At 42.2% G+C, this 25573-nt stretch overlaps 1 protein-coding gene across 3 annotated transcripts in view; it reads right to left on the minus strand.

The window, feature by feature from the left end:
* Positions 1 to 25573, minus strand: part of SLC26A5 (solute carrier family 26 member 5) — a 73333-nt gene that overhangs the window by 23592 nt on the left and 24168 nt on the right. For all 3 annotated transcript variants that reach the window (XM_055283522.2, XM_055283520.2, XM_063642090.1), the window contains 7 exons: positions 24660 to 24864; positions 24035 to 24174; positions 15923 to 16033; positions 14327 to 14493; positions 13286 to 13450; positions 10755 to 10907; positions 4653 to 4735 (listed from right to left, as the gene is read on the minus strand). In XM_055283522.2, the coding sequence (XP_055139497.1) occupies positions 4653 to 4735; positions 10755 to 10907; positions 13286 to 13450; positions 14327 to 14493; positions 15923 to 16033; positions 24035 to 24174; positions 24660 to 24811 (971 nt within the window). In that variant the 5' untranslated portion in view covers positions 24812 to 24864. The remainder of the gene's footprint in view (positions 1 to 4652; positions 4736 to 10754; positions 10908 to 13285; positions 13451 to 14326; positions 14494 to 15922; positions 16034 to 24034; positions 24175 to 24659; positions 24865 to 25573) is intronic.

The raw sequence follows: 25573 nt of genomic DNA on the forward strand, positions 1-25573 counted from the left end.
TGCTCAGATGCCACCAGGCATCTGAACCCAAGTCTTGGAGTGGGGAGGAGAGTAGTCTAAGGGCTACCTTAGAGGAGAATTAATGTCCTGGCAATGCTAGGCACCACATACTTCTCCCCCTTGTCATCTGATGTAAGGACTCGGAGTCTGCTACCTCTTCCTGTGTGTGTGTTTTTTTAATCCCATTAGCTGAGTTTGTAACATGGGAAAGGAGCAGCAGAAGGCTATACTCCTTGGGTATCACCTGGAATCTTGTGAATCTGGAGGAGATAAAAGTGTGACTCCTGGAATCCCACAATGGAGAACCCAGCTTTTGTGGTACATACTTGTAGTCTGGGATCCTTATCCTAAAGAAACAGAATAGGGATTCCCTAGAATGTTACGGGAGAAGGGGCAATAGGGATTTTCAGACATTCTCCTCCAATTCAAGGCATTGGGCTAAACAATAATAACAGTAACTTAACTGATACTAATAATTATTTATTATTAACTGATAACTGATACTAATAATTATTTATTATTTATTATTACTATATTTATTATGTCCCCTTCTCTGTGCCAGGTTCTGTGCTCATCTAATTGTTTTCAATGGCCCTGTGAACTAGGCACCATCATAATTGCCATTTTACAGATGAATAAAATGAGGCATAGTGAGGTTCAGCAACTTGTCCAAGGACAAGCAGCTCATCTACCAAGTACAACAAAACTATGAAGAACCTGCTTAGCCACAGCTATTTCTCTTACTATGTCATAGCACAGTGATGGAAGGGAGGTTTCACGTCATGAAGTAAGGAAACAGAGGAAGAAAAGGAAAGGAACCTAATGTCTGTTAAGGTGAGTTTACCTGCTACATGCTTTACATAAGTCGTCTCATTTTCCCTCACAGCACTCCCATTACATAGGTTCTACTATTATCCCAATTTATAGGTGAAAAAATGGATTTTGACAGATGTTACGTGATTTTCCCAAACTGTAACAGGGAGTCAAACCTGGGGGGTCTGACTATAAAACCTGTTGTCCTTCCCTGCTCTTTGCTGCACAGGCATGAACTAAGAGGGAAGGCCTAGCAGCAGGTTTGGGCCTAAGGGAGTAAGAATATAAGAAAAGGACACATTTTGGAACAAGTTAAGGAAAGTAAACAAACAGATGAACAAGAAAACAGGATATAGTGCTATGATTGGGATCTTTAATAGTCAACTGTCACTTTCTGGGCACTGCAAAATGCACTGCTCATCTACCAAGTACAACAAAACCATGAAGAACCTGCTTGTCTACAGCAGATGCATTTATATGTGTAGGTATGTGTATATAGAAGCATGGTAGTTTGCTCCCAAATAGGCCACCAGTCATTCCTCCCATACTTGTATGTGCATGTCACTCCCCAAATCTAGATGTGGAATCTGTTTCCCCTCCAGCTATATTTGGGCTGGCCTCGTGATGTGCTTTGAGCAACAGAATGTGGTGGAAGTGATGCTGTATGAGTGCCTTAAGAAGCCTGGTAAATTCTCTGCTTTTCTTTCCTATTGCTCTGAGCCACCACATAAAGAGGTCTGGCAACGCTGCTGGAGATACCACATGTGGAGAAGATGCCCGCCAGCCCTCACCGTTCCACTCACTCCAGATGAGGTGTCAGACACGTGAGTGAAGCCCTCTTGGATCCTCCAACACTAGTCACACCTGCAGACATCTGCAGATGCATAACAAACCCCAAGTGAGACCTGCCAAAGAATCACCCAACTAAGCCTAACCTAGACTAAAGAATTATGAGCAAATTAATGGTGGCTGTTTTAAGTCACTGTTTTGGGGTAGTCTGTTACCAGTGGAGCCATAAGACTCACAGGTAACTGAAATGGTATGATTGTATGTAGATAGGTAGGTAGGTATTTGTTACCTACTTGGTTTTGGGCAATGTTCCAGAAAGATAAGGTCTCCTCTGGGTAGCCAATTTCCAGAAACGTAAGGTCTTTTTTTTTTTTTTTTTTTTTTTTTTTTTTTTTAGTTAAGCTGTCACATACAGAAGGAAAGCAGTATGTTTGAGTACAATGCAATAGGGAAAGGAAGGTATTAAGTAGAAATTATAGTGACAAGTAGATTTTAACATACATATATACGTATATACACATATACGTATATATGTATATATATACGCATATACATATATGCGTATATATACGCATATACATGTATATGTGTATATATACGCATATGCGTATATATACGCATATACATATATATGTATGTGTGTGTGTGTGTGTATATATATATTTTTTTTTTTTGAGATGGTGTTTCACTCTTGTTGCCCAGGTTAGAGTGCCATGGCATGATCTTGGCTCACTGCAACCTCCGCCTTCTGGTTTCAAGCAATTCTCCTCCTCAGCCTTCCAATAGTAGGATTATAGGCACCCGCCACCATGCCCGGCTAATTTTTGTATTTTTACTAGAGATGGGGTTTCACTATGTTTGCCAGGCTGGTCTGGAACTCCTGACCTCGTGATCTGCCCGCCTCAGCCTCCTAAAGTGCTGGGATTATAGGCGTCTGCCACCACGCCTGGCCAATAATATGTTTTAAAAATGTACAGTTAGATAATATAGAGGAAGCAAAGAAGTAACATGATTAGAAACTAAAAACTCATTGAAATAACAGCCTTAGAACCCATTACTAATAAGTATTTAACATGACTTGAATGCTTACTGTGTGTTCAGGCGTTCACTCACTGCCTTCCATGCATTATCTCCTGTAGCCCTCACAACTGCCCTCAAGATAAGTATTAATTACCATGCCCACCTGGCAGGTGAGGAAATGGAGGCTTTGAGAGGATAAGTGGCCTGCTTAAGATCACACAGTTAGTACGTGGCAGGCTAGGATTTAGGCTGTTTTGCACTTAAATCCCATGTCACTCAAGGAGAGATTTTTAAAACTATTAAATTTAGGAAAACAAAAGAAAACAGAAAACCACTTGCCGCTATTGGTGGGATTGTAAAATGGCATAACTGCTACGGGAAACAGTATGAAAGCCTTTCAAAAAAGTAAAAATAGATCCAGCAATCCCACTTACAGGTGTATATCCAAAAGAACTGAAAGAAAGGTCTCAAAGACATATTTGCACACCATATCCACAGCTGCACTATTCACAATAGCCAAGAGGTAAAGGCAACCCACACGCTCATCAATGGATGCATGGAGAAATAAAATACAGTATATATCCACAATGGAATATTACTCAGCCTCAAAAAGGGAAGAAAATACTGTCATATGCTACAATATAGACAAACTCTGAAGACATTATGCTAAGTGAAATACGCCAGTCACAAAAAGACAAATGCTGTATGATTCCACTTACATGAGGCATCTAAAGAAGTCAAATTCATAAAAACAGAAAGATGAATGGCGGTTACTAGGGGCTGGGGTAAGAAGAAAAGAGGAAGCTCTTGTTTAAGGGGTATAGAGTTACAGATTTGCAAGGTGAAAAAGTCCTGGAGATCTGTTTTACAATAATGGGAATATATTTAATACTACTGAACTGTACACTTAAAAATGATTAAGATTGGCTGGGCATGGTGGCTCATGCCTATAATCCCAGCACTTTGGGAGGCCGAGGTGGGTGGATCACGTGAGGTCAGGAGTTTGAGACCAGCCTGGCCAACATGGTGAAACCCTGTCTCTACTAAAAATACAAAAATTAGTCGGGTGTGATGGCACACACCTGTAATCCCAGCTACTCAGGAGGCTCAGGCAGAAGAATCACTTGAACCTCAGAGGCAGAGGTTGCAGTGAGCCGAGATTGTGCCATTGCACTCTAGCCTGGGCAACAGAGTGAGACTCGGTCTCAAAAAAAAAAAAAAAAAAGCCAGGCACAGTGGCTCACACCTGTAATCCCTGCACTCCAGCACTTTGGGAAGCTGAGGCGGGCGGATCATCTGAGGTCAGGAGTTTGAGACCAGCCTGGCCAACATGGAGAAACCCTGTCTCTACTAAAAATACAAAAATTAGCCGGGTGCAGTGGCTCATGCCTGTAATCCCAGCACTTTGGGAGGTCAAGGTGGGCGGATCACGAGGTCAGGAAATTGAGACTGACCTGGCTAACACAGTGAAACCCTGTCTCTATTAAAAATACAAAAAATTAGCCGGGTGTGGTGGCGGGCACCCGCAGTCCCAGCTGCTCGGGAGGCTGAGGCAGGAGAATGGCATGAACCCAGGAGACGGAGCTTGCAGTGAGCCAAGATCGCGCCACTGCAATCCAGCCTGGGGGACGGAGCGAGACTCCATCTCAAAAAAAAAAAAAAAAAAAATTAGCCAGGTGTGGTAGCATACGCCTGTAATCCCAGCTATTTGGGAGGCTGAGGCAGCAGAATCGCTTCAACCTGGGAGACAGAGGTTGCAGTGAGCCAAGACAGCGCCACTGCACTCCAGCCTAGGCGACAGAGTGAGACTTTGTCTCAAAAAAAAAAAAAAAGTTAAGACAAAAATTTGTTATGTGTTTTTTACTACAATAAAAATAAAAATAAAATGCACCCAACCCCCCTAAAGCCCTCAGCTATTTGATGTATAGAAAAAAGATTATTTTTCATTGCAAGAGTACCAGTGTAAGAGTTAGAGGCAATAGATCCATCGATTATTTCAGTCACACAGTTACTTAAAACTACTTTCCTACCCTAGAGGAAGTGTTCCAACAACATCCACATTGTATGATTCTTTCAAGTTAAACCCAGCTGAAATGCCAGTTCCCATTACGACCTAAAAAGACACAAATCCAAATGCACCTTTAAAGATGAATGTTCAAATACTGCAAAAATCAGCTTCAAATATGTTAGTCAAGTCAAATCTATTCTCACTTTTAACATTCAGATTTAAAAAGATTTACCATTAGCTTCAACAATTCTTACTTCTCTTAATGACCCTACCCCATATAATTAAAATGAACTCTACAGTTTATGATCTGGAATTTTCTTCATGCTTTGTCCTTTTCTACTCTAAGGTGTCTGGCTAGTTGACTGCTACAGAAAAAGGCCATAAAGGCTTTCAAACGTTGACCCTAAATTTAGGGTGGTGAAATGAGTCTCTGGCCACAATGTTATGAATAAAGGATATTTAACTCTATACTTCGAGGGTGGTACAATGACACTGTATGATTACAAAATGTACGTCTGGATTTAGAATCCTCCTGGTGATCCTGTTTCTGGGACAGCAGCCCCAAGTGTGGTGATAGGGCCCCAGCAGCAACCCATAGCTGTCTCCTCCCATTTCAGCTACAAAGTCAGGGTAGAACTGTACATCAAACAGAGGGTCACTTTACATAATCCCTTCCTGGATTGGCAGGGCATAGATTTACTTGGAGTGTAAAGTACAATCCCTAATGAGTTACAAGAGAAACATAACAAAAGGTGAGATAGCAATTTGCTCCATGCCCAGGAACTATTGCCTGTAGAGCTTTCTGAGTGAGTTACCCAACAGAGAAGAAATTAGAGCTGGCCAGGGAAGGAAGCCAGCCCCTCCTGAGGAGGGCCACTGCAGGAAACAAATAATAAGGTAAGCTTATTATCAGAAACAGCAGCCTGGGAGACCAGGGGCATGGGTGATTCTGGCTCTTTTGATGGAAGGATCCTTTTCTGTTGATGACAATTATTTTCATCACTCTTAATTGCGTTTTTTGTGCATCTCGAACTAGAGGAGTGCCTAGAATATTCAAATCCACAGACTATATATGGCTCAAGCTCCTGGAGCTGTAATTTTATACAGTGGTAAGTAATTTAAACCATTGTTTTCTTATCAAGACAAATAGATGTATTATAAAATTGAATGCAAAACTCAAAAAATATTTTTATAATAAAAAATAAATTTGACACTTAAAGGGAGTCATAAAGATGCTGTCCCTAAACTTTCTGGAATTCTGGGAAACCATTCCCCTGGGAAACATGGAAGAGTCTTTAAAGGGAATCTGGGAAACAGAATTAGTAACCCAAAGCAGGAGAGGCAAGCTGTGTCATTTACTTCATAACTGGGGCTTGCCTGACTTCTTTCCCACGCAAAGGTGCTCAGAACCTCTTGCTGTACTCCAAGTCAAAACGGGAACTCTGTGCCTACCCCTAGTGAGAGAAGAGGTTTTAAAACTGTTAGAGATATATTTTGTTTTGTTTTGCCTGTTAAAAGGTACTAATGCCATGTAGACAAGACTGAGGAAAAGAAAAGGTTTGAAGGTATTGCTTCCTTGTGAGCTATGCCAGCCAGTTGTTTTCATAGCTAGAACTTGTTGCTATAATTTGGATCAGACACCTATACTCTTCATATCTTTTTAAAATTTTTAAATTTATTTTATTATACTTTAAGTTCTGGGATACATGTGCAGAACGTGCAGGTTACATACATACACAAGTGCCATGGTGGTTTGCTGCACCTATCAACCCATCATCTACATTAGGTATTTCTCCTAATGCTATCCCTCCTCATGCCCCCCACCCATGGACAGGCCCCAGTGTGTGATGTTCCCCTGCCTGTGTCCATGTGTTCTCATTGTTCAACTCCCACTTGCAAGTGAGAACACGTGGTGTTTAGTTTTCTGTTCCTGTGTTAGTTTGCTGAGAATGATGGTTTCCAGCTTCATCCATGTCCCTGCAAAGGACATGAACTCATCATTTTTTATGACTGCATAGTATTCCATGGTGTATATGTGCCACATTTTCTTAATCCAGTCTATCATTGATGGGCATTTGGGTTGGTTCCAAGTCTTTGCTATTGTGAATAGTGCTGCAATAAATACATTTAAGGTTAGTATTGTTATGTGTGGGCCAGGTGTGGTGGCTCACGCCTATAATCCCAGCACTTTGGGAGGCTGAGACAGGCAGATCACCTGAGGTCAGGAGTTCGAGACCAGCCTGGCAAACATGGTGAAACCCAGCTTCTGCTAAAAATGCAAAAATTAGCTGGGCATGGTGGCAGGCACCTGTAATCCCAGCTACTCAGGAGGCTGAAGCAGGAGAATTGCTTGAACCCGGGAAGTGGAGGTTGCAGTGAACCGAGATCGCACCATTGTGCTCCAGCCTGGGGGACAAGAGCAAGACTTTGTCTCAAAAAAAAAAAAAATTGTTATGTGTGAATTTGATCCTGTCATTATGATGCTAGCTGGTTATTTTGCCCATTAGCTGATGCAGTTTCTTCACAGTATCGATGCTTTTTACATTTTGGTTTGTTTTTGCAGTGGCTGGTACCGGGTTTTCCTTTCCACATTTAGTGCTTCCTTCAGGAGCTCTTATAAGGCAGGCCTGGTGGTGACAAAATCTCTCAGCATTTACTTGCCTGTAAAGGATTTCATTTATCCTTCGCTTATGAAGCTTAGTTTGGCTGGATGTGAGATTCTGGTTTGAAAATTCTTTTCTTTAAGAATGTTGAATATTGGCCCCTACTCTCTTCTGGCTTGTAGAGTTTCTGCCGAGAGATCTGCTGTTAGTCTGATGGGGTTCCCATTGTGGGTAACCCGACCTTTCTCTCTGGCTGCCCTTATCATAACATTTTTTCCTTCATTTCAACCTTGGTGAATCTGATGATTATGTGTCTTGGGGTTGCTCTTCTTGAGGAGTATCTTAGTGGTGTTCTCTGTATTTCCTGAATTTGACTGTTGGCCTGTCTTGCTAGGCTGGGGAAGTTCTCCTGGATAATGTCCTGCAGAGTGTTTTCCAACTTGGTTCCATTCTCCCCGTCACTTTCAGGTACACCAATCAAACGTGGGTTTGGTCTTTTCACATAGTCCCATATTTCCTGGAGGCTTTGTTCATTCCTTTTCATTCTTTTTTTTCCCCTCTAATCTTGTCTTTACGCTGTATTTCATTAAGCTGATCTTCAATCTCTGATACCCTTTCTTCTGCTTGATTGATTTGGCTATTTATACTTGTGTATGCTTCATGAAATTCTTGTGCTGTGTTTTTCAGCTCCATCAAGTCATTTATGTTCTTCTCTAAACTGGTTATTCTAGTTAGCAATTCCTCTAACCTTTTTTCAAGTTTCTTAGCTTCCTTGCATTGGATTAGAATATGTTCCTTTAGCTCAGAGGAGTTTGCCATTACCCACCTTCTGAAGCTTACTTCTGTCCATTCGTCAAACTCATTCTCCATCCAGTTTTGTTCCCTCGCTGGCGAGGAGTTGTGATCCTTTGAAGGAGAAGAGGTGTTCTGGCTTTTGGAATTTTCAGATTTTGCACTGGTTTTTCCTCATCTTCATGGATTTATCTACCTTTGGTCTTTGCTGTTGGTGACCTTCGGATGGGGTTTTTGTGTGGACATCCTTTCTGTTGATGTTGATGCTATTCCTTTCTGTTTTGTTAGTTTTCCTTCTAACAGTCAGGCTCCTCTGCTACAGGTGTGCTGGAGTTTGCTGACGTCCACTCCAGACCCTGTTTGCCTGGGTATCACCAGTGAAGGCTGCAGAACAGCAATGATTGCTACCTGTTCCTTCCTCCAGAAGCTTTGTCCCAGAGGGGCACTCGCCAGATGCCAGCCAGAGATCTCCTGTATGAGGTGTCTTTGGCCTCTACTGGGAGGTGTCTCCCAGTCAGGAGTTACGGGGGTCAGGGACCCACTTGAGAAGGCAGTCTGACCCTTAGCAGAGCTCGAATGCTGTGCTAGGAGATCTGGTGCTCTCTTCAGAGCTGGCAGACAGGAATGTTTAAGTTTGCTGAAGCTGCACCCACAGCTGCCCCTTCCCCCAGGTTCTCTCTCCCAGGGAGATGGGAGTTTTATCTATAAGCCCTTGATTGTGGCTGCTGCCTTTCTTTCAGAGATGCCCTGCCCAGAGAGGAGCAATCTAGAGAAGCAGTCTGGCCACAGCAGCTTTGCTGAGCTGCGGTGGGATCTGCCTAGTTGGACCTTCCAGGTGGCTTTGTTTACACTGTGAGGGGAAAACCACCTACTCAAGCCTCAGTAATGGCAGACGCCCTTCCCCTCACCAAGCTCAAGCATCCTAGGTTGACTTCAGACTGCTGTGCTGGCAGTGAGAATTTCAAGTCAATGGAGCTTAGCTTTCTGGGCTCTGTAGGGGTGGGATCTGCTGAGCTAGACCACTTGGCTCCCTGCCTTTAGCCCCCTTTCCAGGGGAGTGAATGGCTCTGTCTCACTGGTGTTCCAGGCACCACTGGGGTATGAAAAAAAACTCCTGCAGCTAGCTCAGTGTCTGCCCAAATAGCTGCGCAGTTTTGTGCTTGAAACCCAAGGAATCTTGGTGGTGTAGGCACCCAGGGGAAATCTCCTAGTCTGCGGGTTGTGAAGACCATGAGAAAAGCATAGTGTCTGGGCCAGAATGTGCCGTTCCCCACAGCACAGTCCCTCACAGCTTCCCTTGGCTAAGGGAGGGAGTCCCCCAACTCCTTGTGCTTCCTGGGTGAGGTGATGCCCCACCCTGGTTCAGCTTGCCCTCTGTGGGCTGCATCCATTGTCTAACCAGTCCCAATGAGGTGAGCCGGGTTCCTCAGTTGGAAATGCAGAAATCACCCACCTCCTGTGTTGATCTCGCTGGGAGCTGCAGACCAGAGCTGTTCCTATTCGGCCATCTTGCCAGTCCTTTACCCCCAAATGTACTCTTCATTTCTTTTGAGACAGAATCTTGCTTTGTCACCCAGGCTGGAGTGCAGAGGTACGATCTTGGCTCACTGCAACCTCTGCCTCCCAGGTTCAAGCAATTCTCATGCCTCAGTCTCCCAAGTAGCTGGGATTACAGGTGCATTTCACCACATCTAATTTTTTGTATTTTTAGTAGACACAGGGTTTCACCATGTTGGCCAGGCTGGCCTCGAACTCCTGGCCTCAAGTGATCTGCCCACCTTGGCCTCCCGAAGTGCTGGGATTACAGATGTGGAGTCACCACACCTAGCCTACTCTTCATTTCTTATCCTTGCGGCTCCCACACATGTGCAAACAAGTCCCAGGGTGCCAAGGGCACTCTATGGGACACTTTGGATATTAAAAGGTCCCCAGTGAAACAGTGACATCTATTGGGCCCTGTGCAAACTTCTAGTTGGCAGTGGTTCACAGTTTGAACACTGTTCCTTTCAATAATGCCATATCTTTGCAAAGCTGGGTGTTCAGTGGTTGCTGTGATGAAAAAGCAGGAACCACATACATATTCGTGTGAACAGGAAATGAGGGTAGCAGTGTCCTTTTTGATTCAGAGGTTTGAGGATCTATGCAGTTCCCATCAGGCATACGCATTCCATGATTAAATAATTGTGGTTACTTAAGAACATAATAAAATATTTTTATTCCAATTTATGTGCATATTTTTATAAACAACTACGAAGTTGTTAATCATAAATATTATTAAAGTGTGTGGACCTAACTACTTAATAAATGGAACTGTGAGGTATTTCTTTTGGCTCAGGAGTGTCAAGGGATGGAGAAAGTTTGGGAACCTTTGCTTTGTCAAAATGGAAATGGATTTTTTTTAGGTTATTAAAGTAATATGTGCTCATTACAAAACAATTAGCCAATAAAAATTTGAGGAGAAAATCCTCCATAATCCCATCACTTATAATTAATGTTAAAATTTTCATGCATAGTCTTACATACAATTTAAAAAATCATCTGTCTATGTTTTAAGGCTTTTTCTTTTTACTTTCTTGTCAATTAATTTGTCAAATTTCTTTGACAAATTGTAACCTTCTTTTGGCAGAACTGAGAGCAAAAAATTCCTTTCATCCACTTCAAAATCCCTCACAGAAATAAGTAAATGCAGTTGTAGAAGCTGAATAGGTCACTGACCGAAGGTGACTTACCGCAAAGAACTCTAAAGGAATAGGCGCTGGCAATTTCTCTTTAAATCTCTCATTAAACTCCTTGCCACCCAACAGCAAACCAAAAACCATCAGCCCGACGCCTAGGGAACACACGTTGAGGTTTTTAACATTCTGCAACACAGCAACTGTACTCTGTAACACAGTGAATGCTGGATGTTTACATCAAGAAATCGCCCGAGAGAGACAGAGACACTCTAGTGCACTAATTCACACCAGCCATTCCGTTATTGGATATTTCTAGTTGAAAGTTCTCAGGCTGAAATTCCTCTTTGTAGCTTCTACCAATTAGGAGGCATTTTTACCCAGTCTCCAACTTTATAGTTGTTACTCTTTTTTTTTTTATAGTTGTTACTTATTTATTTATTTATTTTTGAGACACAGTCTTGCTCCGTTGCCCAGGCTGGAGTGCAGTGGCATGATCTTGGCTCACTGCAACCTCTGCCTCCCAGGTTCAAGCAATTCTCCTGCCTCAGCCTCCTGAGTAGCTGGGATTACAGGTGCCTGCTGCCATGCCCAGCTAATTTTCGTATTTTTAGTAGACACGGTGTTTCACCATGTTGGTCAGGCTGGTCTCGAACTCCTGACCTCCAGTCATCTACCCGCCTTGGCCTCCCAAAGTTCTGGGATTACAGGTGTGAGCCACTGCGCCCAGCCTTATAGTTATTCTTATCAAACAATTATTCTTATCATATGCTGATGTCTCAATGTAATATTATAAAATCCAGAAAAGGAACCCTGAAGCTGAGTCCTGAGCATTTGGAAAGAATTAAGGGTTGATAGCAAAGTACTCCAAAGGTAAATACATTGAAAAGATTTTAGGAGCTCAAAGAGAGAGTAATTATTGTTAGCAGGACTTTGAAGTCAAGAGTGCTGATGTTTGAGAAAGGAACCTAGGAGAACTAGAGAAGAAATCCACTTAATTATATCCTAGGGTTACCAACTGGGCACCTCAAATATAGTCAGTTCTCATTTGAAACCCAATAAAGTAGACTTCCCACTCAGCCCAGGCCATGCACCCTTTCCTTCCTATCAGTGCCTAGAGTATTCAATATGTTTTATTTCCTTTGTGACAAGGCATTTCGACAAGTCTCAGAGTAAGAAGTACGATAATAGCTATTATGGGAAGCTAAGAATTTTGTTATTTAGAGAATATTCCTAAAGTCTGATTCCATTTTCATCAGTCAGGGACTCAACTTAAATGTCAAAGTGCCTTTCCTAGACCCCTAATCTAAAGGTCTCCCTATTTAACTTTCAGAGCAGCTGGTACTTCTTCATAGCACTCAATACAAATTGTAGTTGATTACATATGTATGCGATTAATGGTTTACTATCTTCCCACTGGACTGAAAGCTCCAGAGGGCAAGGCCTGTATCTTCTCAGCTCACAGCTGCATCTTGGCACCTAGCAGTGTCTGGCACATAAATACCTACAAAGGCTACAAGCCTCTCTTTCCAAGGACAGCTTTAACAGCATGTCAGAGGTTTTGATATGTAGTACTTCTACAGTCAATTAATTCTAATTATTTCCTAATTCCCTCTTTATTCATGGGTCATTTAGAAATGTTTTTTGGTTTCTAAATATATGGGAGCTTTAAAGCTATGTTTAGTTTTTGATTTATTATATTGCACTGTGTGAAAAAACATTGAATTTTTAGAATTTGTGATCAGTTTCACACGATCGATTTCAACATGATCGGTTATTACCATTGTTCCTTAAGTGCTTGCAAATAATTTATATTTTCTGTGTTTGGTAAGGGGTCTATATAACTAAAAGATTCATGTTAGTTAAATCTTTTATAGCCTTACTTATTTTTTTGCCAGTTTGAACTAGCAGGTTTTTCTTCTCCGAGACGGAGTCTTGCTCTGTCGCCCAGCCTGGAGTGCAGTGACGGGATCTCGGGTCACTACAAGCTCCGCCTCCCAGGTTCACGCCATTTTCCTGCCTCAGCCTCCTGGGTAGCTGGGACCACAGGTGCCCGCCACCATGCCTGGCTAATTTTTTTGTATTTTTAGTAGACACGGGGTTTCACTTGTTAGCCAGGATAGTCTCGATCTCCTGACCTCGTGATCCGCCCATCTCGTCCTCTCAAAGTGCTGGGATTACACGTGTAAGCCACCGTGCCTGGCCTTAATTAGCAGTTTTTGAGAGGGATAAGTTCTCCCTTCATGCCTTTAAATTATTTGTTGGTTTCCAAAAAGACCATGATTTGGTTGTAAGAAAAAGCTCTCTCTTCACCTGATTAGAGTGATGGTGCAGTCACCAAATAAAGACCTAGCAAAAAATTCCTTGTGAAGTAGGCAGTATCACATATTAATAATAGAGATTTTAAGGTTTAGTCCTCTTTGTAACACTCTTTTCAGAAAACCTTAGAATAAATGAATTTTTCCCTTTTTATGGAAATTACTGGAGAAAAAGAAAAATGAGTCTTGAAAGTAAAAAGAGATACAGAAGAGAAGGGAGGCGGGGAATAAAGAGAAAAGTACCAGAACGTCAGGTAGTTGCTTACTTACATACACCACTGAAAAGATTCCACTGTACCGCTTTGTTTTAACTCCAAACAGATATTTTAACATGGAGGTGAAGACATGCACAGCTGCTGCAGTGGTAAACCCACGGACCAGAGGCTCTGTGAGATATATGGCCACAAATCCAAACCTACAGACACCTAGGCAAAACTTTTTTTTTTTTAATGACAAAGAAACAAATGAATCACATGATAGGTCAGGAAGTTATGACCCACAGCAAATATACAAGTTCTTTCTTGACCATTTTCTTTTTTTTTTTTTTTTGAGATTGAGTCTTGCTCTGTCACCCAGGCAGTGGCACAGTCTCAGCTCACTGCAACCTCTGCCTCCCGGGTTCAAGCGATTCTCCTGCCTCAGCCTCCTGAGTAGCTGGGACTACAGGTGCGTGCCACCATGTCCGGCTAATTTTGTATTTTTAGTAGATACGGGGTTTCACTATGTTGCCCAGGGTGGTCTCGAACTCCTGACCTTGTGATCCGCCTGCCTCAGCCTCCCAAAGTGCTGGGATTAAAGGTGTGAGCCACCGCGCCCAGCCTCTGGACCATTTTCTAACACTGCAAACTTGTACCTCAAGTGGGTAAGGAGCTAGCAAATCAGCCACTGGTTATACAGAAAACAATGGAAGGTCTGGAGTGGCTTGGTGTCCCACAGTGCATTGACCACACTAATGCCTTCCCTGTCTCTCACTGAGCTGGGGGCATGCTTCATCATGTAGACTAAAGTGCATGATCATGATCACTGGCTGTTTCTTCCAAGCAGAGAGGAATGTCCTCTCCCAGCACTAACCAATCCTGCCGTGTCAAACTTGTCTTGCTTTTGGGATCTTTAAAGTACCCACCTGAAGCTTGCTTGCTGGTCACTCATAGTTGTGAATACGGCATGCGGTTGGTCTGCAGTTACTCCCAGAGCTCTGGGGTTTTTCTGGCTGACTCCGTCCACCGTGTAGTAAGACCAGCCAAGAGCACTCAGTAGATACTTGTTAGGTTAACAAATGAGACAGTCCATTTCCTCATCTTTGAGCCTTACCTGAATGATTCCTGAAAGTAAGGTCACAGACATGGCGACTTTCACTCTCAAGGCATCTCTGGCCTCTGTGCCATTGGTTGCATTTACTCCTCCTGGAATGACTATATCATCTGGTACTAATCGAACAGCCACACCACCAATCATCAGGCTAATAACAGCAAAAGGACCTAAAATAATGAAGCATGAAGATCCGTGTTCAGGGTTCAAGGACACTATCTAATTCAGAGTATCTGATATGGTTTTTGCCAGTACACCAAGAGACAAAGGTGAGGTCAAGAAATCATGCTTGAAAGAAGGCTATGCTCCCTTCTTTAGTGTCCTGCCCCGGTGTATGAGCAACCGTGTGTGTGCGTGTGTGCGCATGCAGACTGTATTTTCCAAAAACAGACATAGCAATAGCTTCCATCCACATACTCTTCTTGACATTTCCCCATCAAGAGGTGGAGTCTAATTTCTCTCTCCTTGAATCTGGGTTGGCTTTGACTTGTTAGTAATCAAAAGAATGCAGCAGAAGTGACGTTGTGTGACTTCCGAGGCTAGGTAATAAAAGGGCTGCAGCTTCCACCTTGTGCTGAAACCCTAAGTCACCATGTGTAAGAAAGTTCCAACTAGGCCAAGTGGAGAATTCCTGGGACTACATGGAGAAAGGAAGGCAGGGAAGAGGGAAGGGAGGGAGGAAAAAGGGAGAGAGGAAGAATTACCCAGACCAGCCCTTCCCAAGTCCTGAACTGCAGGCACTATGGAAGATACAAACATGACTGTTGTTGTAAAGCTGCTATATTTTGGGGGTATTTGTTACCAAACAGTAGATATCTGGAAAGTATGTGTGTGTTAGGTGGTAGCCTTATACAGCACCAGAATTATTATGAAATCCATATGCCTCTGATAAACTGAAAATATGTACAATTCAGAGCCCAAAATATGACAAAAATGAAATACATGCATAGCAATTAGGAACTTGAAGTACTACCATTAGTATAAAAATAAAAACCAGATGTTGACAAATTACATTATGAAATCAAGCATTTATCTCATTTCACAGATTTCAACAATTGCCCTTTTAAACAAGAAAATTGTCTTTTTTATTATCCCAAGAGTATAAGAAAATTCTAAGTTCTAGAAATCTTGGGAGGAGTGTTTTTTTGCTGTTGTTGTTTTTTTTGAGACAGAGTCTCATTCTGTTGCCCAGGCTGGAGTGCAGTGGTGTGATCTCAGCTCACTGCAATCTCTGCCTCCCAGGTTGAAGCGATTCTCCTGCCTCAGCCTCCCGAGTAGCTGGGATTACAGGCACCTGTCACCAAGCCTGGCTAATTTTGGTATTTTTACAAAGAGATAGGGTTTCACCATGTTGGTCTGGCTGGTCTCGAACTCCTGACCTCAGACCATCTGCCCGCCTCAGCCTCCCAGAATGCTGGGATTACAGGGGTGAGCCACTGCACCTGGCCGAGTGTAGGTTTTTAAAGCACCAATTGTGTATGCAGTAACAAAAGTTGTTATTAAGACAATTTTTAATAACGACCATGCTATTTCTTTGGCACATTGCAAGGTTGGAAATACACAAGGAAAGGTAATAGAATATCAAGGATAAGCTTTTACCTATGGATATGTGTCTGGAGGTTCCAAAAAAACAATACATGATAACAGGATAAAATGAAGAGTATAGGCCAAATATTGGAGGCACAGCTGCCAGCATTGCAAAGGCTAAGCCTGTGGGATTAAAAACCAAACAGAAATGGGGGATCATTAGAAGACAGAGGGGTTACATGTGTTTTTCTCTTGGTTCTTTATTTCTGATGAACGAGTGAAGCCCATCTTAATTTAAGCTGCCACCTGCCCTACCCCAATCCTGCACATCATCTTACCTTGGTGCTGATAGAGTCCAAGCTGAGACACTTTGCATTGTCATCTCCTTTTTGCCAGTGGATTATTTTTTTTTCTGCTTTATTCTTTCACAAATTAGATAAAAGCAGAAAAAAAGTCTTATCTTAGTGGGTGCCATTGTAATTTGGTGTTGACGCACAAATGCGAGCTCTTTCTCCAATGGGGTGTTTTTGTGGGTTCTCTGGAGACCCCTTTGCAATAAGGGACTCCCAGTTACTATGCCCTAACCTATGTAATGCTCCCCCCTCCTTACTCTTAAGATATCTGGAGAATGACGTGAACCCAGGAGGCGGAGCTTACAGTGAACCGAGATAGCACCACTGCACTCCGTCCTGGGCGAAAGAACGAGACCCCGTCTCAAAAAAAAAAGATATCCCTCCTCCGACTCTTATCAGAAGGTACAGCCTTCCACGTTCTTTTGGCTGGCATATGCTCATCCTGTAGGCAGTCTTCTTGGGCAGGTACTATCAGACAAGCCAAGTCTCGTTACCTGCCAGTTACTCAACGGGAAAGCTTGGCATTTTACTCCCAAGAAACTTTGGAAGTGCAGGTCACACCCTCTAGGGGACTCTTTCCCTCACTCTGCTGTCCTAGGCAGTTCACGTCATCCTTTAGACATTTTTTTTTTTAAATAGACTTTTTAGAGCAGTTTAGGTTCACAGCAAATTGGACAAAAGATACAGAGGTTTTCCATATATTACCTGCCCTTATGTACGCACAGCCTCCCCCACTATCAACATCCCCCACTATCAACATCCCCCACCAGAGTGGCAGATCTGTTACAAGTGATGAACCTACATTGACCTATCATTATCACCCAAAGTCCATAGTTTACATTAGGTTTACTCTTGGTGTGGTACAGTCTATGCAAATGTACAATGACAGGTAGCCATCATGACAGTATGATATAAAGTAGTTTCACTGCTCAGAAATTCTCTGTGCTCTATTCATACTTCCCTCCCCCCATCCCCTGGACACTAATGATATTTTTACTGTCTTTGAAGTTTTGCCCCCCTTCCCTTTTTTTTTTTTTTTAAAGACAGGGTCTTGCTGTGTCACCCAGGCTGGAGTACAGGGGCATGTTCATGGCTCATTGCAGCCACAACCTCCCAGGCTCAAGCAATCCTCCCACATCAGCCTCCCTAGTAGTTGGGACTACAGGTGTGCACCATCACACCTGGCTAATTTTTGTAGAGACAGAATTTCCCCATGTTTCCCAGGCTGGTCTTGAACTCCTAGGCTCAGGCAATCTGCCCACCTCAGCTTCCCAAAGTGCTGGGATTATAGGCATGAGTCACTGTGCCTGCCCAGTTTGGCCTTTTTTAGAATGTCATTCAGTTGGGATCATACAGTATTAAGCTACACCAGGCTGACTTGTTTCACTAAGTAATAAGCATTTAAGGTTCCTTCACGTCTTTTCATGGCTTGATAGCTCATTCCTTTTTAACATTGAATATTTCATTGTTTGGATATACCACAATTTATCCATTCATCTACTGAAGGCCAACTTGATTGCTTCCAAGGTTTGGCAATTATGAATAAAGCTGCTATAAACATCCATGTGCAGGTTCACTTGAAAGTTTTTTAAAAATTAATTTTTAGAGCAGCTGGACTTTTTCATGCAAGAATTAGGTAGCAGTCTTCACAAACTCCAGGGGGTGCTGTTCAGTGCTCTGAGTAGCTTTCTTGTAGTCCTTTCTTACCTGACTACAGGTGGAGGGGAAATGGATAGGGTTTTAACCTCTCCCTGGAAAATTCTCATTCCAAATCAGTCTCTTCTTTCCCTCATATATTCTGTTAAAGTGACACACTCAAGAGAGCCTGGGTCATTCATTCATAGTTTGGGACAGATTGACTGGCATCCCTCTTCAGAATGTGTAGGCAATAAGCCCTCTTTATTCTCAGCTTTGGGGGCTCAGCCAAATTTCTTGGACAATTAGAAAACTCACTTAATGCACTGTTATGCTGTGGAGAAAACAGCTTTAGCAAAAGAAGAGCTGGGAAAGCACCCTAACTTCATGTATAATAACGTGGTCACTCGAATGTTGTTAAAAAAATTTATTTCTAGCAAAGAAATGTATGCATACAATTTAAAAAGCCGAGCAGCAAAGGCTCTCTGGAAAAGCCAGCTCTTTTCTGCTCACCCCTCTTCCTCCAGGTTTTGCTCCTTGGAGCCACACTTCCAACTCGTTTAGCTGTTTTTCTCTATTTACCTCCATTTTCCTAAATCAGCATTCTCAAAGGAGAGCACTCCCCCACCCCCACTTCTGGCAGGAGACATTTGGGGATGTCTGGAGACATTTGTGATTATCATGATGGGGGGTAGGGGGTGGGAGTATTACTGGCATCTAGTGGGTGAAAGCCAGGGGTGCTGCAAAATGCCCTACACTGCACAAGACAGGCCCCCAACAACAAACAGGGTAAATGGCATCAGGTTGAGAAAACTTGTTCTAAATATGTTTGTATCATGATTTCTCAATTTATCAATTTTAGATGCAAACTTAATTTTCCATTATGTTTACCTTTTCAGCTTCTCATTATGTGACTTTTTTTCTTTCTAGTCTGAGATCCTCTATTTATCCCTGGTATTCTATATTTTACTATGGTGTGCCTTGTTTTATTTTTCATTTATTCTGCTGGGTATTTAATGATTCCTCTCAGTCTGAAAACACATGTATTTCAATCCTGGGGATTACTCTTTGATCATTTCTTCCTTCTGTTTACTCTCTTCTTTCTGGAAGTCCTATTAGATGTATGATGGGACATCAGGCTTGATCCTCTGGTGTTCTTATGTTTTCTCTCTTACTGTCTTTTTCTTCTACTTCCAGATTTCCTCTACTTTATCTTCCAACCCTGACTAAATATATATTCCAGCTATCATATTTTTAATTTCTATGAGCTCTTTCTTGTTCTCTGAATGCTCTTTTCAAAATAGCATCCTGTTTTCGTTTCATAGATTCAATGTGTTTTTGTATCTCTTTAAGGATACTATAAAGTTTTTTATTTTGCCCTGTTATTTCTGTTCCTTATGAATTCTTTTTTGTGTGATTTGGTCTCTTTCTTGAAGCTTCATGTGTATTGGCTCTTTGTTTACTGATGGGCCTTATTGTGGGACAACTGGGTGGCCAGCCAGCATCTTCACTGGGGGACCCCCACTTGTCACTATAGGTCTTTTATAGGTCACCATCTGCTTTGGGCTGTAAGTTTTTTTGCAGGCACTTTGAAGTAAACAAAGTAGAGAGGGGAACAGCCTTTGTTGGCTCACCGTTCAGTGTGCAGACTTTTAGTTAACATTCTTGACATCTCTTGGTATTTTTATCCTACCATCCACTGCATCGTGTAAGTGTGGGGGCCTGAGTGTACTGATGCTACTAATTGCAAAGACTTTGAACCAGTTCCCTTCTGCCTGACTTCCAGCTTTCACAATACTTGGAGCCTCCAATTTCCCAGTGTTTTGTAGTGTACGTACCTACATTTCAGCTTCCTCTACTCTAATAATTCAGCTGCCACTTGTCCATCTGCTTGCCATATATATATTTTTCCTGTTCCACTGTGTCTCTTCTCTCATTTTCTTCCTCCTTGCTAGTTTATACCATTTCCCCCTCTTTTATTGTCATTTTAGAGGGATTTTTAAGACAATTAGAGATAAGAGCATAGTTTCACTCTTACATGCTTAACACAAAATCTTTTTGGTAATTTAAATTATTTACCAATCACAAGAAATGTATTTACTTTCTCTTAGATCTCTATCTTTGCTATATTTTGTTTTTCATATTTATCTATCTTCATTAATAATGAGCAGAAAAATACCTTTCCAATGCAAATTTGATTGTGGGATGATCTGTGCCTCTCAGCAGTGTTCCACCTACTGAATTATTCCCTGATTTGAAATAATTTCTTTCTAGGCTAGGCACAGTGGCTCACCCCTGTAATCCCAGCACTTTGGGAGGCCGAGGCGGGTGGATCATGAGGTCAAGAGATCGAGACCATCCTGGCCAACATGGTGAAACCCCGTCTCCACTGAAAATACAAAAATTAGCCGGGCATGGTGGCAGGCACCTGTAGTCCCAGCTACTCGGGAGGCTGAGGCAGAAGAATTGCTTGAATCCAGGAGGCGAAGGTTGCAGTGAGCTGAGATCGCGCCACTGCACTCCAGCCTGCCAATAGAGCGAGACTCTGTCTCAAAAAAAAAAAAGAAAAAAAAGAAATAATTTCTTGTTTCTGTAATAATATACACTCCTAGTTTTCCTTTCCAGATACTTTTCTATCTCTTCTGCTGGTTTCTCCTTCTGTATTTGGTCTTTAATGTTGGACACAGCTTGATCTTAGCTCCCTTCTCTTTTCACTCCACATTCTCTCCCTAGGCGCCGTGGTCTAGTGCCATGGTTTAAATGCTTTCTATAGGTCCAATTCCACAGTTGATATCTCTAGCCCCTACCTCTCTTTTGGGCTCACCATATATTAAATACAAACATGAAATATCTACTTGTCTATCTCACAAGCATCTCAAATTTAACATAATCAAACTTACTCTTCAATCCTATTCCTGTCATCTTTTTTATTATTTTTATTTTTTGAGATGGAGTTTTGCTCTTGTCACCCAGGCTGGAGTGCAATGGCATGATCTCAGCTCACTGCAACCTCTGTCTCCCAGGTTCAAGCAATTCTCCTGCCTCAGCCTCCTGTGTAGCTGGGACTACAGGTGTGTGCACCTATGCCTGGCTTATTTTGTATTTTTAGTAGATATGGGGTTTCACCATGTTGGTCAGTCTTGAACCCCTGACCTCAGGTTATCCATCCACCTTGGCCTTCCAGTGTTGGGATTACAGGCGTGAGCCACCACACCCAGCCCTGTCATCTTTATTATGTCTGCAATTGGCACCTCCATCCCTCAGGTGGTTGAAATAGCAACCTGGAAGTCATTCTTGACCATCCCTCTTCTTCACCATCCCCATACATCCAACCCATCAGCCCAGCTGCCTTAAAGTTGTTGTTGACACACCCTCCTCCTTCTTTCTAAATTAATCCAACAGCCAGTTTTGCTGATCTCACCTGCAAAATACATCATAAGTCTTTCCAATTCTTTCCATTCTTACAGCCACCATTCTAGTTCAAGATGGAAGAAAGTCAGCTGGTTGAAAATAAGTTTGCAGAATGACTGTGAAAATTCAACTAGGCAGAATCCTGAGGAGTTCTTCGAGTGTGAGCTTGCGTGGTTGTCGGCAGTCATTCCTGCAGCTCCGTCAGTCCAGCTTGACTGAATGTTAGTTTGACTTCTGCTTCCTGTTTCGGATACCGAGCCCTTATCCGCTCCTCACCCTGCCCTTGCCCCTGCCTTTGAATCTGTCCCTTCCTCTATTCTTGGGGTGATGGCACCAAAATGATTGTGGGAATCTGTCCCAAATCTGCTTTAAGATTTTGTATAATAGATTTAATAAATATGGTAAATCAGCCACTTGGAAAATAAAAAACTCAGCTAATTGATCATTAGGGGAAGTGATTTTTTTTTGACAAGTTATTTTTTTGGAAACTGGCTAGAAGGGAATCGATGTTTGGTCACCTGACCTACAGCTGTTCAAGCCATTATCACCTTTGCCTACCATGAGCTGCTGTCACCTCTACCTGGTCTCTTCACATCCATTCCCCCCACAGCAGTCTTCAGTGACTTTTTTTTTTTTTTTTTCGAGAAGGAGTCTCGCTCTTTCACCCAGGCTGGAGTGCAGTGGCGCGATCTCGACTCACTGCAGGCTCTGCCTCCCAGGGTTCACGCCATTCTCCTGCCTCAGCCTCCCACGTAGCTGGGACTACAGGTGCCCACCACCTTGCCCGGCTAATTTTTTGTATTTTTAGTAGAGACGGGGTTTCACCGTGTTAGCCAGGATGGTCTCAATCTCCTGACCTCATGATCCGCCCGCCTCGGCCTCCCAAAGTGCCGGGACTACAGGCGTGAGCCACCGCGCCCAGCCCTTCAGTGACCTCTTACAAAGTGATATGGTTTGGCTGTGTCCCTACCCAAATCTCATCTTGAATTGTAGCTCCCATAATCCCATGTGTTGTGAGAGGGACCCGGTGAGAGGTAATTGAATAATGGGGGCGGGTCTTTCCCATGCTGTTCTCATGATAGTGAATACGTCTCACGAGATCTGATGATTTTATAAAGGGCAGTTCCCCACACAAGCTCTCTCTTGCCTGCCACCAAGTAAGATGTGACTTTGCTTGTTTGCCTTCTGCCATGATTGTGAGGCCTCCCCAGCCACATGGACCTGTGAGTCTATTAAACCTCTTTTTCTTTATAAATTACCAAGTCTCAGGTATGTCTTTAATAGCAGTGTGAGAAGACTTATGCACAAAGAAAACCTAAATAAAAAGCAATGCTGATAGCTTCTCACTGCACTCAGAATGAAACCCAAAAATGGCCTAAGAAGACTCTGCAGGCCTACCTCTGCCCACCTCGCCTGCCACTCCCCCCTGCTCCTCACACTCCTAGAACACTGCTTTTCCATTCATTCTTTGTACCACACCCAATTCTTTTCCTGCTCAGTGCCTTCACACATGCTATTCCTTCTGCCTGAAATGCATTTTCTCTCATTCTTGACCTGAGTCAGGTCTCAGCTCAAACCTCATTTCCTGGATCCACTATTTTTTTTTTTTTCAATAGAGTCTTGCTCTGTTGCCCAGGCTGGAGTCCAGTGGCACAATCTTAGCTCACTGCAACCTCCACCTCCCAGGTTCAAGTGATTATCCTGCCTCAGCCTCCTGAGTAGCTGAGACTATAGGCACATGCCACCATGCCTGGCTAATTTTTATATTTTTAGTAGAGATGGGGTTTCACCATGTTGGCCAGGTTGATCTCGAACTCCTGACCTCAGGTGATCCACCCATCTCAGCCTTCCAAAGTGCTGGGATTACAGGTGTAAGCCATCACAGCCAGCCCTAGATCCACTATTTTTATTTCACAATACCTTATCTTTTCCTTCATTTTGCTTATCATTATAATTAAAATTTTTATATGTGCTTTTTTCTGCTTAGCAATCTCATGCCTTGATTGGATGGTTAGTGAGCTCCTTGAGGACAGCGAGCCAGGTAGGTACCTAATAGACATGTACTGTTTAGAATACATAAATAAATTAATGAATAAGTTAATGAATATTTTCTTAAGTTCTTATATCACATATAAAACCACAGAGTTGCTGCAATATACTACAGGAATTTAGCATATCATGGTCCCTAATAATTAGAATATGGACTCAGAAGCCACAAACCTTAACAACAACCACAACAACAAAATGTTTCTTGAGTGACTGACTTAGCAAGTGGTAAGATAATGCCCAAGCAGTGTACTGATCTGCAAAATAGTAACACCATTTTCTACTATTAATATCCCTGGAGCTTTTTTTTTTTTTTGAGACAGCTTCTCACTCTGTCTCCCAGGCTGGAGTGAAGTAGTATGATCATAGCTCAATACAGCCTTGAACTTCGGGGCTCAAATGTCCTCCTATGTCAGCCTCTTGAGTAGCTGAGACTACAGGCACGCCCAGCTATGTTTTTTGTTTTTGTTTGTTTTTTCTTTGGTAGAGATAGTGTCTCACTTTGTTGCCCAGGCTGGTCTCCAACTCCCAGTCTCAAGTGATCCTCCCACCTTGGCTTTCCAAAGTGCTGAGATTACAGGTTTAAGGATTACATGTTTCTGAAGAATACCTTTAGATAGGTAAAGGTTACTAGAAAGATATGATAAAAATTATGAATTTGCAATAATGATGAAATAAACAGAAGGTCAAGCAATTGTTTGAGGACAGCAAGGAGGGAAAGAAAGAAAGATCTACTGACCTTGAGGAAGCTGAAGCACCCCTGTGCTTATGCCTGAGACCAAGTCACCCAACACATATTCCTTGAATTTGTAGGCTGGCAGCCATTTAGTTATGGGTAGAAACATATAAATGATATTTCTTATTTTTTTAGGAGTACATCTGAAAGGACAAAGACAGACAGAGATAAAGTTATAAATGAGAAGCATCTCTGTAGAATTCAAACCAAAGCATTTTCCCTTCCTTATTCCCAGGAGCAATCTGGAAAAATTTCCAATTGGTGATTCAAGATGTTGCCAAACACAGTAGGAGTCAGGGATGGGGAAAAAAAGAGAGTGGCTGGAATATTCCTGGGAGACAAAAGGTATTTTGAAGGTGGGTGGAGAATTAGAAAGCGTGTTGGTTATGTTACCATTTACACAGACAAAAGCCATAGTAGGAATTCAATAAATACGGTGAAATTTATGATGAAGCCTGTGTGCAAATATCTAACACCGACTGAACCTCGTGAACAGCTTTGCAAACCATGATGGCTCAGCATTCATTTTTCTCTCCACTTAACCAAACAGATTTTCTTTACACATTTGACCTTGCGCCTCTCATAACTGAATTATACAATAACAGAAACAGGTTAAAAGGCAACATACGTGAATGCCTGTTTCAGCTTATCCGCAATGGAATCAGGAACCTTGTCCTTTGTGTGTAGTCTTTCCTGGAGGACCGGATGACTAAAGATAGGCCTTTCCACATAGTACCTCTGGGTTGCTGCAAGGATTTCATTTTCTTCAGCATGATCCATAGTACTCTGAAATTATTCATCAACAGCTGGAGACAAGCATTTCCTGAGTGTCACTAGGAGAAAAAAGAAAAACTCCATTTTACATGCCAAAATCCTACTGATGACTTTTCCTAAGCATCTCTTCTTTGTGGTGTTCCAAGTTCTTCTGAGGTTTTCTTTGGATGCCCCAGAGGACCTAATGTATTGATCTGTATATAGGAGGCAGTAATTAATGAAATCAAAATCAATTAAAAAATAAACGTGACTTATTCCCTCCCAGGGCAATAAATGGTTAATGTGTGTACTTTTATCAAAAGCTCATATTAAGTGCAATGGCTAAATACTAGTCAATCCCCTCTAGGTCCATATAAGAGGAATTGCAAATCAGGTCAATTTTGACCAGCTATACGTCAAAGAAACAGAAAAAAAGAGTACGATCAGTCCTTAAATTGACTCAATGTTTCTTAAAGCTATATTAGCCTCATTTCCAATTCTATATTTACGGTTGATTACTCTTTAAATTATTCTATGGTCCAGAGCTGAGGCTTACATGTCTGTTTGAAGGAAGTTGCTGGTGACCTTTGTGAAAGGCAATAAGTTAAAAATATCAGCACACTATTCTAATATTGTTTTGAAGTTGATTACATTGTCATGTTTTTGATTATTAGAATGACTGATAGTTTTTTTCATTGCTACGTAGTGATACTACTTATATGAGTAAAAGAATGATTAAAGAATAAAAACACAACATATTTGTGCATATGGAGATGTGTACAAGAATGT

The sequence above is a fragment of the Symphalangus syndactylus genome, chromosome 6 (genome assembly GCF_028878055.3).
Source record: "Symphalangus syndactylus isolate Jambi chromosome 6, NHGRI_mSymSyn1-v2.1_pri, whole genome shotgun sequence".
Taxonomy (NCBI): domain Eukaryota; kingdom Metazoa; phylum Chordata; class Mammalia; order Primates; family Hylobatidae; genus Symphalangus; species Symphalangus syndactylus.